This window comes from Cydia amplana, chromosome 10 (genome assembly GCF_948474715.1).
Source record: "Cydia amplana chromosome 10, ilCydAmpl1.1, whole genome shotgun sequence".
NCBI classification, from domain to species: domain Eukaryota; kingdom Metazoa; phylum Arthropoda; class Insecta; order Lepidoptera; family Tortricidae; genus Cydia; species Cydia amplana.
The window spans coordinates 8,302,890-8,317,322 of record NC_086078.1 but is presented as its reverse complement, the minus strand read 5'-3'; the positions used below and the strand labels follow the sequence as shown (position 1 = coordinate 8,317,322).

At 35.9% G+C, this 14,433-nt stretch overlaps 1 protein-coding gene across 1 annotated transcript in view; it reads right to left on the bottom strand.

Annotated features, from left to right (window-relative positions):
* Positions 1 to 12,509, bottom strand: part of LOC134651403 (uncharacterized) — a 72,979-nt gene extending 60,470 nt beyond the window's left edge. Inside the window, exon 1 of the mRNA XM_063506505.1 lies at positions 12,283 to 12,509. Within this exon, the coding sequence (XP_063362575.1) occupies positions 12,283 to 12,370 (88 nt within the window). The 5' untranslated portion in view covers positions 12,371 to 12,509. The remainder of the gene's footprint in view (positions 1 to 12,282) is intronic.
* Between the last annotated feature and the right edge of the window lie 1,924 nt (positions 12,510 to 14,433).

Genomic DNA, 14,433 nt, shown 5'->3' with positions numbered 1-14,433 from the left:
ATTGGGTCACAAAAAATCTTAGCAATTGACGCACATGCATTCACGTTAGCGCTGCGGGTGAGATTATAATATCGCATTTGAGGGCTGGGCTTACCGCGAAACAGGAAAATCGAAATTTCGTTATCTCTGCCTCTCTATTAGAGGCAGAGGCAACGAAATTTCCATTTTTGTGTTTCGCAGTAGGCCTTGAGGAATTCCTAATGTAAGGTCGCAAACACGCTGACGAAGACATAACAAAAACGATCTTAAGCCGTCTGAAGCTTGAACAAATAATCAATTATCATAAGAGCTTACTATAGTTTTTAAATATTTTATTAACGGATTTATAAGGCGTTTATTAAAAGATAAAGCTGTGTATATATGTGCAGGCTAAATATCAGGTTTGCGAAAATGCGCTCCAGTCTTTAGAAATGCTAATAAATCTGCGTTTGTAAGAAATTTCGTAATCCTTATAGTTCGCAGACAGGCGTTGCCGTACTTAGGCATTCCAGTTGTTATCGATGTTTTAAATGAGACAGTAAATATAATTTATGCGAAAGAAGGATAAAGGTTGCTCTCGGAATATTTATATTTTATTAGTTTAGCTATAAATAACATCATAGCAGGATAACCTGTTAAACGAAGAAAGGGAAGACTAGAGATGCACAATAGAGACAGAAAGAGAGAAGGGAATTAGAAACAAATTAAAGAACAGAGAGCAGTTAAAAAAGTTGTTACTTATATAAGAAAGTCAAGAATGCGGCATTTAACAGAATCAGAACGAGCCCACATGCGTCATCTGCAGCACTGAGAAAAGTGAATAGGTAGGTAGGTACCTACTTAAATTTATATTGTACACTCACGAGCAATAAAATGGGATCACTTTATACCTGTTTTTTGCTAGTGACGTGTATGGAAAAGGTTTGAATTGATTGTCTACTGATTGTAACATGTTCTCTAAATAGTTCCTAAACAAGGACGGTTTGAAGCTGATATTAGGGTAAGATATTGGGAAATGTATTTAAAAGATCGATTTGATAAATACCTACTTCGCCCAAAGCAATGTAAAATAATTATTAGAAATAAATAGTGACACCTTGCAGAAACTGATAACGATAAATACAGATATTCCCTTACTTACGTTTTAGTGATCAAGTTTAGTTCTATCTCAAGATAGAATCCACCTAAGCTAACATTTCACCGACTGAAACAGAACAAAGTGAGGCAGCGTGTCATTATAAACGTCAAATGTTGGTCTGTGGTCTGCGACTGATTAATTCGTCTTTGACGTAAGACCTACGGTGCGGATATATCCGTCATTGGCGTCCAAAAGGTTAATGATTACATTTTTATACTTTGTCATCGCAAATGCCATGAAGAGTTACGAGCTTGGACAGAGTCTAATCACTTTCGACTGATTTGCCTGAAGTTATACTTATAGGTAAGCTATGGGAGTAATAGCCCTGTTGTGATTATGAATGAGACACGTTTTGCAATAGCTGGCAGAACTAGAACTAGCTCAGTTTGGGTGCGTAATACCTATTGCTAATTTGAATGCGTAGACCAACAAAGATTGGGCGAATCAGTTGAAAATACAATTTAAGTTTTCTGGCAAATGCAGCCACATAACAGGGGTTATTATTTCCATATGTTTTTTGGGTCGTTTGAATTTTAATAAAGTTAATTTATACCTTATGAACAATAAGTTTAAGGAACATGGTTTTGTTTTTAGTTTGATTAAGTTTTACTTATACAGAGTTCATTCTCCGTGACATACCTACTTACTTCATTACCTACTTACCATATACTAGTTAATAAATATTGATCTGAAAATTCTGTAATATTAAATAAAAGTCGAATACTACTGACATATCTCATTGATCATGCAGATCATAGATAAGTATGTCTACGCAGACCACGCCGCCTTCAACCAAGGAATTCAATAATTGTGTGGTTTTTCTGAACCAAGTCCAATTTCAAGTAATCTCTATTCGATTCAAGGAGCAACCGTTTCCCAACCAATGATGACAGTTGATGGAACAACAGCGAAGGCCGTACGAATTGAATTGTTCTTGCCAATGACAATTTAGGACAATTGAATGTCGGCGACATAATTGCCTATTTTCGATTACACTCTCGGAATAATGAGGATTCGGAACTTAAATCATAGTTATTATGAGCGGTGTTTCAAGTCCCTGCGATCACGATTTTTCGTTGGCATAATATTGCTGTAAATTGTCAGCTGATGGATGGTTGTGATGAAACAAAGTAAACGTTTTGTTCGACTGTGATGTTACGGCTCACGACTATATCAGGAGGGGTTGCAGTAATCTAAGATGTCGGTTACATTTATATGGCACCACTATTTTGCTATGCTTAGCATAAAATACATTACGTACGTGTACCTGGTCTATTTGAAATCTAGTTTAAATGTGTGTGTAATTTGAAGGTACTTACCGCTCCTAAACACAGCCAGATATCTGCTAGAGTGAGAGTGAGTAATATAGTAAACTATATAAAACTTCTATCTTCAGCAAAAGGCTGTGTCCTGGTTCAAGCAGGCCCTCGAGTTTCCAGGTCCCAGGCCCAGCTTCAAATACGATGTCATAAGTTACGGGTGAGGAATAAGTGGTTATTGAAACAATGGATGACTAGTGCAAAATGCAGATGTACCTAAAACGGCCATTAAAAATTGTTTAAATAGGTCTAACTGAGATAGATACATGTTTCATACGATAATGCATTGATTCTGTAAATTGCGTTGGAATATTAAACGAATTGTCCTTTCTCCATACATTATAGGAGGCAGAAATCTTTCTGCAGTCAAATTGCAACTACTTATGTATTAGATGTATTTCATTCATCCTGTGTTTCCGTCGAATAACTGCTACTTTTATTCTATACTTATTATAATCAGCAGAATTTCATTGTGTTGGTGCATAGCAGAGACAAGTAAATAATATAGACTCGAATCTCTATACAATATGTAGACCAAAAAACCGGCCAAGTGCGAGTCGGACTCGCACACGGAGGGTTCCGCACCATCAACAAAAAATAGAGCAAACAAATCGTGTTTGTTGTATGGGAGCCCCCCTTAAGTATTTATTTTATTTTATTTTTAGTATTTGTTGTTATAGCGGCAACAGAGATACATCATTTGTGAACTCAACTGTCTAGCTATCGCGGTTCATGAGATACAACCTGGTGACAGACGGACGGACGGACGGACGGACAGCGAAGTCTTATAGGGTCCCGTTTTTTAACCTTTGGGTACGGAACCCTAAAAATGAGAGTCGACGTTTAATGACCATATTGTGATGTCAGTCTGTTTGCCATTAGGTATTTGGTTCAAACGAGTAGTCGATAAGAGATACGGGAACAAAAAGTGTAGTGAGAGTTATATTATGAAGACAGCGTATGCCAACTCCGCCAGCGGGCGTACAAGTCTCTAGATGGTGTAACGCTTTTATTTACATGCTTGACACTACAATGACTTTGTATGGAGATCACCAGTCGTCATCATATACTTGTCCATGTAGCATAGTGTTTATGTATTGCATTGTAATCGTGTTGCAAGCACCGCTCGTACCCTTCAGACGCCGACATGGATACCTCTTCGATGACATTTGAAGATTGCCCAACACTGGGGTTAGTGTTTAAAATAGTTGACAGAGAACTTTAGTCCTACGCGTATAGATTTGTAATTAATTACATTATTGTGCGCTTTATTAAGCCTACGGTTTATTTTAATCGATGTTTAAAAAAAACATTTTTTTATTATTTAAATAATTTCTGGAGGTAACTTAAGGATTATAATTAAAATTATAAGCGGTTAGCTCCACATTCTCAGAAAATAACCCTAAAAATAGTACCCAAATAAAGAAAGCAGTCAACATACTCTCTTAATATACTCGAAGTATAAAATCAGAACACAGAATCTTCTTAATATATAAATTTTAAATATATACAACAGGTAGGTAACAAAAACTTTCGTTCTTGTCTTGCTTTTTAAAATTATGATTTATGGTGGGATATTTTACTCTGCTACAATTAGGAGCGGATTTCATTTAAATAGGGACTTATTTACATTCTGCTAATAATTTGGAGATCATAATCACAAAGTATTTAACTTTTTAAATTAGTGAATTAACTAAAAATAATTAAGTGTAGTACTTATACTGTATTTTAATGAAATAAAGAATTTTGTATGTGTATTTGCCAAAGCTCTACTGTTTTATTTTGGTATTCACGGTATCCACAATATTGGAATTCAGATGCATTAATAATAAATAATTCAGCCTTTATATACGTCCCACTGCTGGGCACAGGCCTCCTCTCATGCGCGAGAGGGCTTGGGCTATAGTCCCCACGCTAGCCCAATGCGGATTGGGGACTTCACATACACCTTTGAATTTCTTCGCAGATGTATGCAGGTTTCCTCACGATGTTTTCCTTCACCGAAAACAGATGCATGCTTAAGATGCATTATGGAACTTCAAATCCCACTGAATACTTTCGAATCCTACGATCTTAAGAACTGTACGGTTTTCATCATCCATCCGAATTTGGAACAGCAATTTAATCCACATAAAGATGTTCATCTCCTTTCTCAGCCAGAAATCCTCGGATTTACAAGACAACGTATAATGCAGTTAGCCGCAAAGTTTCACAAACAAGGAACACAAAGGCGGCGCCCGCGCAGAAGAAGAGCATGGCGAAACCGTGGCGCAACGCGAGAAGCCTGATTATCCATTTTGGCGGTAGATTACATTTTGAAATGTCTGGAATCCCTTTTCATATAATTAAAACTGTGAGTTCGATTAAAACCTCAAATTTAAATGTGTGGTTGTCGTTATAGTTACTCAATTCATCAAGTAGTCATCCTTAATTGAACTATATTAAACCTGTAATAATGTATCGTCGGCAGATGTGAGGTTTCAATTTATAATTGATATATGATGACTTTCTGATGGTACCTATATATGATTTGATTTCGACCGACAACATCAAAACCGTGAGTCACCTATTTATTTCTATTATCATACTACATATAGATAATTAACTCATCTAGGTTGTAAAAATGGTTCTTAGGTATTTATAAATATACTGATAAACACGAAATTCAGTTAATTTGTTAAGTAAATATTACCTAAATAATTTGTCAAATGTTTAAACAGTTGTCTAACAACCATGCATTTTTTAAATTATATCTTCCCTGATTAGTTGTAGAATGTTGGCCGATTTGGTTGTTTTCTATTAATATTGAAGTTTGATTATTATTATAAAGGCTTTTCACTTAGTCCCATTGTCAATTTGTCATCACTCATCACATCTTGTTTTGATGCTTTACACTCGGAAAATAATAAATGAAATGGATTTGCCGATGAAGACCACACATTTATCAACAGAACTCCGTAATAAAACTAATAAAACATTGCATTCTAATCATGGTTTTGGTTCATTGTAATTGTTTTTAGAAGCAAAGCATTAATGTATATCGAGTAAAATGATTTAAAAAAGAAATCGATGTAGACTTGTAGACAGATCTGAAGGAAAAATTTTACGTAATGTTTTTGCAACGTTTTTCTAATTATCGGACCGCTAATTAGTATAGTATCATCGTACAATCTATGTAGAATGTTCGTTATTTCTGAACATTGAGGAAACATGCGGTTATCGGTCGTAATAACTCGATTACTTTTCAAAATGTTGATTAGACATTCTTGCAAGACAAACATGACATAACATATATATTATAATACAATAATGAACGATAATTATAATGAAATCGGTAATCAAAATCAAATACATATGGCAATATTTGGCACGATTTTGTAGTTTACGATAATGCATTAAGTAACAAAATAAGAAACAAAAGCATAACTAAAGCGACTTTTGTAGGATGACGCTAAAGAATGATAAAATAAGGTTACTTGTAATCATGGCGGACGTGTGGTATCTCGAATTGGATGAATATTAAAACAAAACACCTGCCGTATCGATAATTATCTTTACTGTGTAATTAGACAATGTTGTCTACAATGAGGTCGTCGGATAAGAGGATCGGATGCGTCTCAGGGTCGAATGTTTGGTAACCATGTTCTTGTTCAAACGTACCAAAATAATTAAAATCTAAATTCCAAAAATAACAACAATCCTGATGTCGGGGTTATTAGAACCAATAGTAGGTAAGTATATGTTCAGTTTGTGTTCACTAACATTGGCAAATAAATGAGTTCTTTGTGAATTTAAAAGCAAATGGGCGCCGTCCATGTGCATGACAAAACAATACGAAACAAAACCTGACAGAGTAATTTTCTTCGAAAACCACATTCTTGACCAAACTGCAAGTTTACGTGCAGTCGTAAAGTCAAAGTACATTGTCAATATTAGCAGAGGATATTGAACCGAGAAAGGACCCAGGGCAATGCACAGGTAAGAGGCTGCGTCACTTAGATGACGAAGGAAGATTTTTAAAAACACTAAGGGAAAATTAAAAATTCCTAATAAGAACTTATTGTTATTTAATGGTGCTTGAATCACAGTTACTGACTGGTTAATTGAGTGATTTGCGGTCGGTTTATTATTGGAGTTGCGTATATTTTATCAGATGGACAACAAAGGTGCAAGTATCAAGGTCAATCATGCATGCATGGTAAGTATTTAAAGTAATTCAATAACCGATCGGATTAATCGATTACAGAATCGAGACTAAAACAATTGAGAATGAATCGAATCAAAATATTTTTCTCTAATATTTACATACCTATTGCTAATACAATAATCGAGTGGAAGAGCGATACTGCAACGCAGGAATACTTACTATGACAGCATTCTGTTACATTAGATGCGCAATTCTATACCTATAGACTTTTTGTTATTCAAAGTTTGAAGGGAAACATTTGTCTTATTGTGTTTTCATTTCTTATTGCGTTTTCTTCGATGCTGATGATTCTACATTTACGAATCATTTAGAATGGAACAGTTTCATCTAGCTCTAACATTAACAATAGCATTTTGAATCTGGCTCTCTGTGAGCATTAAAGAACCTTGCTGGGCTTCCATTGTTACTCGACAGTACTGGAGGTTGAAGCAATTAGGCAATATTAGGACTGACGCAAGGAAATCCTTGGCGAAAGAAAATCAACTAAACGCAATTTGATGGACATTAAGCTTCATTGTTAGAAAATATGCTATTTCATAAATGCATTACCAACTTCGACAAAATACAGATATTGTTTTAAATCGGATTGAGCTAAGACAAATAAGACAATGCGGTGACAACAATGGACTTGAAAGAACTAGTTATTACGGACAATGGGAAACTAAAAAAAGTTGTTTCCGCTAAATTGGGACACTATAGTTAGACGGTTAATTAAGACATAGGCACAATCTATTTAGAAAACTCTTTTCATTACAGACGTACCTACAAGAATATACTATTTTTACCAATTTTTCGACCTGATATTTGTCTTTTATAAGATTATAATAAAAAAAAATTGACGTATTTTGCCGGAAAAGTTACCTTATATACAGATATATTTACAAGAGGATATCGCCCTATTATTTCGTCTTTCGATAAATTATAATCTTTTTGAAAGTTTCGTCTTTGCACCCGTATAAAAAACTGGTCTAATAAAATTTAGTTAAAATTAGACAAGTTTTTCATAGGTGCGAGTAAAATCAAATTAAATGAACAAGTATCGTATATCTTTGTTATCTACATCTCGTTAGAACTTAAGATAAAATTTTAAGGGATTGTATGTAACTAAAATGTATAAGCTCCATTTATGCCAATAAGGCTTGTAAAGTGTTCGCTGGTCGATGTTAATAAATTTCACGGTGTTATCAAATATCAAATTTGTTTGGCGCCGTTAGATATCTGGGTCGCGTCGATCGCTGCCTCTAATATGCAATGTTATGCTTATGAAGTGAATAATTGCTGTGACCTCTTCATATTGTTATTTGGCGCTTCAATTTCATTTCATTTATTTCATTTATTTATTTGCATTCAACATACTATACATTATATGCAATAAATGAAACCCCTTCGTGTTCTATTGGTCTAGGAATAAGTTACATTTGATTGACACCCAATTTATCGAATCATACACGGCGATAAGAACCAGTTCGTTCAGTTCGGTGTATTGATTCATAATTTAGATAACTGAATTGCTATCCTAAACTAAAACTGATAACTAATAACCATATTTCTTTTAAATATCAGGTCTATGCCTGATTAATTTATTTTTTATTTAAAAGATACTTTAACTGACGTCGACTGCAAGGAGCTTGACGTTGCCGCATAGAATTCAGCAGAATGGAGTATTTTAGAGTACCATAACTACCATGTCAAAACATTATGATCTCTTTTGTGGTTACCACCAGTTTGGCATTGACATAAACGCTAGCGTGAACGTAACTTACTTTCTATGCATCTCGCTCGTACTGACATATTAGTGCGAGCAAGATGTATAGAAAGTAAATTACGTAGACGTTGGCGTATATGTCAGTGTTGATAATGTCAGTGACTCGTCGTACGGGTACTTGTGTCTATCTCATCAGCGGGTGTTTGCCATTGATTTTAGTAGGTATATGTTATTTGTTTTTTTTTTTATCATTATTGTGCGTTTCTCCCACGGAAGAAAGAATGAGCGCGCCGCGCTCTAAGGGGAAACGGCATGTTCCTGGATTAGTATAGGAACCTATGTCGCCAACACGCTGTCACAAAAATTGGCCATTTTTTCATATTTCGAAAGGGATTATGAGCCCTCACCCATCACAATAATTTGAACCTTACAGTAAAGAAAATTATGTCGAAATTGCACTACGATTTTTATTTATTGTAAATAGTCATTTATGCTCTATCCCTTTTACACATGGCTTTTCCAAGAGTGAATGCGATAGGATAAAATATTCGACTATGACGTTGACACATGCGATAGGGATGTGAATGATTCGGTGTGATATCGATAAACGCTTATTAATAAATTAGTGTAAGTACACGTAAACTACTCAGTTTTTATACATATGTATACTATATTTTCTGGCGCAGATTAGGCTAGGTACCTACTTACTTTTTAATAAATAAATGCTCGTATTGAAAGTAATCAAGCCACCAACTACGAATATAACTGTAAGCAAGTATAAGTATAATAAAAACTGTTAATCCTTAGCCACAGGGCGGACACGCCATACATCAAAAATGATTTGCGTTTATATGTGTGCGCGGCACGTCTGTACACGCGTCAATGTGCATGTGTGGGTAAGTCGCTTTACTGAGAGGACGCCAGAAGTCCGCCAGATTCATGTTGCGTCCAGTCGCGGGGCGAGGTAATGCGAGTCGGTGCGGGGCGGTGCGTGGCCGTTCTGTATGATAATACTATTACTTATACTATGCCTTAGCACACCCCATAGAAAATCGCGCCTTTTTTTACTGACAAGATTTGCTTGACCAGCTATATGAACAATATTTTTTGCACTTAGACGGAGTGTGATAACACACTAATGCGGATACGAATGCTGCTCTGATGTACGAGCGAGATAGCGCTATGCACCTTTTTACCGGAGCATGGTGCGTACTCGCATCCAATGTGAAGACCGCTTTAAGATTTGTGCAAGAGTGTGGAGCGGGCTTTAATAGGGCAAATACCCGGCAGTAAAATTATGTGACAGCTTAAAACTGACACCTTACCTACTCTTATTTGATAGAGAATATTGACAAATATGCATCCTGGGTAGTTACTGGTTTACTATAAGAAAAACTTTAAATCAAATGATCCATTGAATAGCAATAAATAAGTAAGAACATATTTTGTACATAATATAAAATGTGCATAAGCGACGACTTTTTCGATATGATCATCTAGAGGAAAAACAAAAATAATTACTAAGAACATGTATGCACATATACAAAACGAACTGTTTTTATACAAACATCGACATCGATAACATTTTTGATATGGTCCTCGCACTGTGGCCGAATAGCGCACCCGTACATGACTTTTACGCTAAGTAGATTCAACCTTATCTCATTTAAATAAATTTGATTTTTGTACTAAACAATCCAAAAATCCTTGCGGAAACCGAAAATGTAAAAAATATTGAAATATTACATGAAATAATACTTACCGATGATATGAAATGCCTCCATGTCTAATATTTTTTGTCCCGCTAGTGTTTTTACACTCCAAAATGGAGCAGCACGGCATATTTGTAATTATTTGTAATTTTAACTGGAATCGTTTTCACATCTGACATTTCATAAGCGCCATACTGAACTGACACACGACTGACAGTAGCCTGTAGTGAAAGTGAGTTTAGCTAAACTTAATGCTGCCACACGCTATACACGTCCGTTTCGCTTCTATTACTTCTTTGTTTTGTGGTTTCTCCAGACTTCCTGCCTCGCACAGCCAAACTGTGGAATGAACTGTCGCCTGCGGTATTTCCGGACCGATACGACCTTCAAACCTTCAAAAAAAGAGCCTACTTCCATCTTAAATTTCGGCAACGCACGTACAACCCCTCTGGTATTGCGGGCGTCTATGGGTGATAGTTGTCACTTACCATCAGGCGATTCGTTTACTCGTTTGCCTCCTATATCATACTTAAAAAAATTTCAACTGCTGCTTTCTGTTACATTTTGTCTCATGAGTGTCGACAATTTCAGCCATCTTTTTGTATTTCGAAATACGTAACATTTTAATAAAATATACGCTTCCAACATTGTCAAACGTCGTCAAAGTTTTGCAAAAATACCAATTATTTTGTTTCTACGTCAACTACACCTAATCTTTTTGTAATCGTGAGGCGTGTCGGCAAGTTTCAGGTCATTGTCAAGCGTGCAGTCATTTTTTCTGCGTGAAATTTACCGTAAAAGTTGTTTATTACCTTTTGCAACAAGTTTTCGAACAGTTCGTGAACCCGTTTGTGTAATGTCTGCTTAATTTATAGATTTCATTATAGTTCAATCAGTCTGCGTGTAAATTGGTGTCAACAATTCTATTCGTTTTAGATAGTTTAGAACTTTAGATATTTTTTATATTTAACTATAAATATTTTTACGAGTTCCCACGATCCGCGACTTTATTTCAGTTTATTTTTATTTTTTTTTGAATAGGGTTACCTATTTTAGTGTTTCAATGTACCCTCTTTCCTTTCATTTGACCCCATCTTTTGTTTTTTTTTTATGATTCCATGTAGAATGATTCAAGTCGTTTCACCATCTTTCGTTTTCCTCATTCCAGATAGTTAATAAGTTTATTTTTTTAAATCAAGAAAGATACATTACACGTATTCATAATGATGTCTCATTAGAAGTTTTAACCATAGGTAATTAATAGAACTACTAGAAAAGGCCACCCTGTGCAACCCTAGTGCAAAGGTACTCGTACATTAATACTCGTACGGTTGCGATAACAGGAAAGAGTATTTTTGTTGATAGTATATAATTTTCAGTTCCTTAATAAGTGTTTGATGTTTTATTGTTTCAGTGCACGATTACAGTAATTATTAGATACTCAGGTTTTTGTTATTTCAGTTTGCAATGAGGTTTAACGATAATATCCTTACTTATGTTATTATACTTCGCGCTTCGCTTAAGCAATTAGGTACATATGTTAATACTATAATTACTCTGTTAGATAAAACACAGTTTAACGATTTAATTCATTAGTATTTAATACATTTTATTTTATTAGTTTCTACATCACGACACGATATTGACCGTGATGATACATGGATAAAGTACACCCTAGAATTTTACTAGGTAACCCCAATCGAAATCGGTGCCATTCAATCGTAGTTAGACCGTTGAAAAAGGGGTCGCTTTTTAGCATAACTACTTACCTATTTTCTTAATACTTTCATGTTATGCCTGTTTTGCTTTATCACTCGCAAGTTCCTATTTTTTAAGCGCTAAGTTATAAAACATATAAATAAAATGACTGATAAAATCACCTACCCTATTTTAGTAATTTTTTTAAAGATTTCACTCGAAAATTTTAAAAATAACTTCCAGCGTAAGTTTATTCTCGAGCGTTTACATAGCATAAGCAAGTCTATAAAAAAAAGAAAAATAGGTAGGTACCATAGAACATTCACCTAGCTATGTTAAATAATAACATTCACCTTTGACTTATAGCTGGCAACCAAATCTTGTCAGTAAAAAAAGGCGCGAAATTCAAATTTTCTATGGGGCGATATCCCTTCGCGCCTACATTTTTCAAATTTGCCACCTTTTTCTACTGTCAAGATCTGGTTGACCAGCTTTAGTAAATAATTAATAAAAACAATACTTACCTATAGCTGGCTGTTTCCTCGAGTTTCCCGCAGGAACGGCAGCCGCCACTGACATCAGCAACAACATGGCAAAAGCACTGGCACCCATTTCGAAAAAAAAAATCCGACACGAAAATAAAAAAGTTCTTTTCACAATTTTCAGGACGCAACTATTTCCCGCGTGCAGTGCAGTAACATTTGCGCCGCGCGTCGATGTCTGTGCGCGCGCAGTTGTCGACTAAACCCGCTGCGGTACTTTCTATCGGCTTTATGCGCACGCGTTCGCAGGGCTTTGTAATGCGGGTTGCAGGAAAATGTTTACAATCAATGTAAAAATAAAAACCGGCTCAGTCGGACCACGCATAAGGGGTCCCTACTTTAGTGCTTAGCTACACTGTAAGATATCTGTCGGTATCTTGCGGTATATTAATAATATACAGGGTGTTTCCTGTAACAGGAGCAATAAATTAAACTGTAGGCGGTACTCCTCAAACTGACCAACATTTGTTCAGCAACTTTTGAAAATAACTCATGTTTTGATTTTTATTACACTTTAAAGTTTATTCTAAGACGCAATGTATTGCAAATATTGTTATTTTTAAAGCGTGACAAGCAACGTCAAACACACTGATGTCAGCGTACATTGAAGGCAATATTTATTATATATGAAAAAGAGGAAGTCTAAAGGATTCATAATTTTTAAAAGTTGCTGAACAAATATGTTGGTCAGCTTGAGGAGTACAGCCTTTAGTTTAATTTATTGCTCCTGTTACAGGAAGCATCCTGTATATTATCGCTCCGTCTGTGATGGCCGTACTTGCTTTGACATGCTGGGCCAACGTAGGCCAATCTAAGGGACACAGCTATACGGTGAAATAACTGCGTCCCTTAGATTGACCTACGTTTTCATAAGGTGTGGATTATGTGCTACAAAATCTACAAACAGCTCATTTGTTATTAATAACTTAATGCCTATAATCTCAACCGTAAATAGAGCGTGCTTCTGTTAATCGCCAACAATCACCTACTTTTCATGGATTAGTGCACGCATGAAGAAACTGCGCACGATTCTCATTTTAATTTAAACTGCCAAATTATGCTATTTTTGTACCTTTTAGTTGAACTTGGAATGAATTGCATATAGGCACCTACTTATAAAATTGGGACGGGTGCCGCTGTGACCGGATGACCTAGAGGTCATGGCCGGTCATGTGGTTATGGTGCTAGCCGCGAACGCTGAAGATGTCGATTCGAAACTGGCCTCGTCCTCTGGGGGTTTGGTCACTTTTCCTTTATTACTTATATTACATTTATGTCGGTTTATTACCTTTTAGGTAGGTTAACCTTACAGATGCTGTTTTATATTATAGGTATATATAACAGCACATCCATCGTTTTTCATGCTGTACGCTTATGGATGAAAAACGTTTGGGATTATGGGATCTTTCCTTTGGAGTCTGAAGTAGACATTATGAATGTTGACGTTTGGGTATTAGGTACCTACATTGTACTGAGGATTAATCACAACAATCACATAGGTAGCTTTTAAGAAGTTAATGGGTTTGAACATGTCTTTTTTAGTTTTTTTTTTATTTCAGGCAATTTTTAATTTTCTTCTTCTTTAAACTCATTCTAAAAACTTTTTGATCCTTAAGGCGGGATTCCACCAATGTGCAACATTGTGCGGCACAAGCATTTTTGTACTGAATATGCCTGTGCCGCACCTCGGATGCCGCACACTGGCGGGATCCCGCCTTTATGTTACATTATCTTTACAGGAGATGTGTACAGGTTATTAACCATGGCATTTGCCCTCGACTGAAGCGTATAATAAAATTCAATATAGTAACTACAATTTTTCGTTATCCACTTTTAATAACGCCTCCACCACGTAACGCACGCTTCGAACGTGCAAAATTAGCGCTAACGCCGTTTGCCATACCTTGGTTATAAGTTATAACTGCGTACGACGCTGACCGCCATACATTTGTTATAACTTATAACAAATGTATGGCGGTCAGCGTCGTACGCAGTTGACGCGGTAAGTATGCTGCGTTCTATAAAAATGTTGCTGGATTGGGCTTTCCACACAAAGTGACGGCGTACTTACCTGCCGATCCCACTAAAGCCTAAACTTACTTTGTGCGTTGCAGGCGATTTTGTACCGTATAA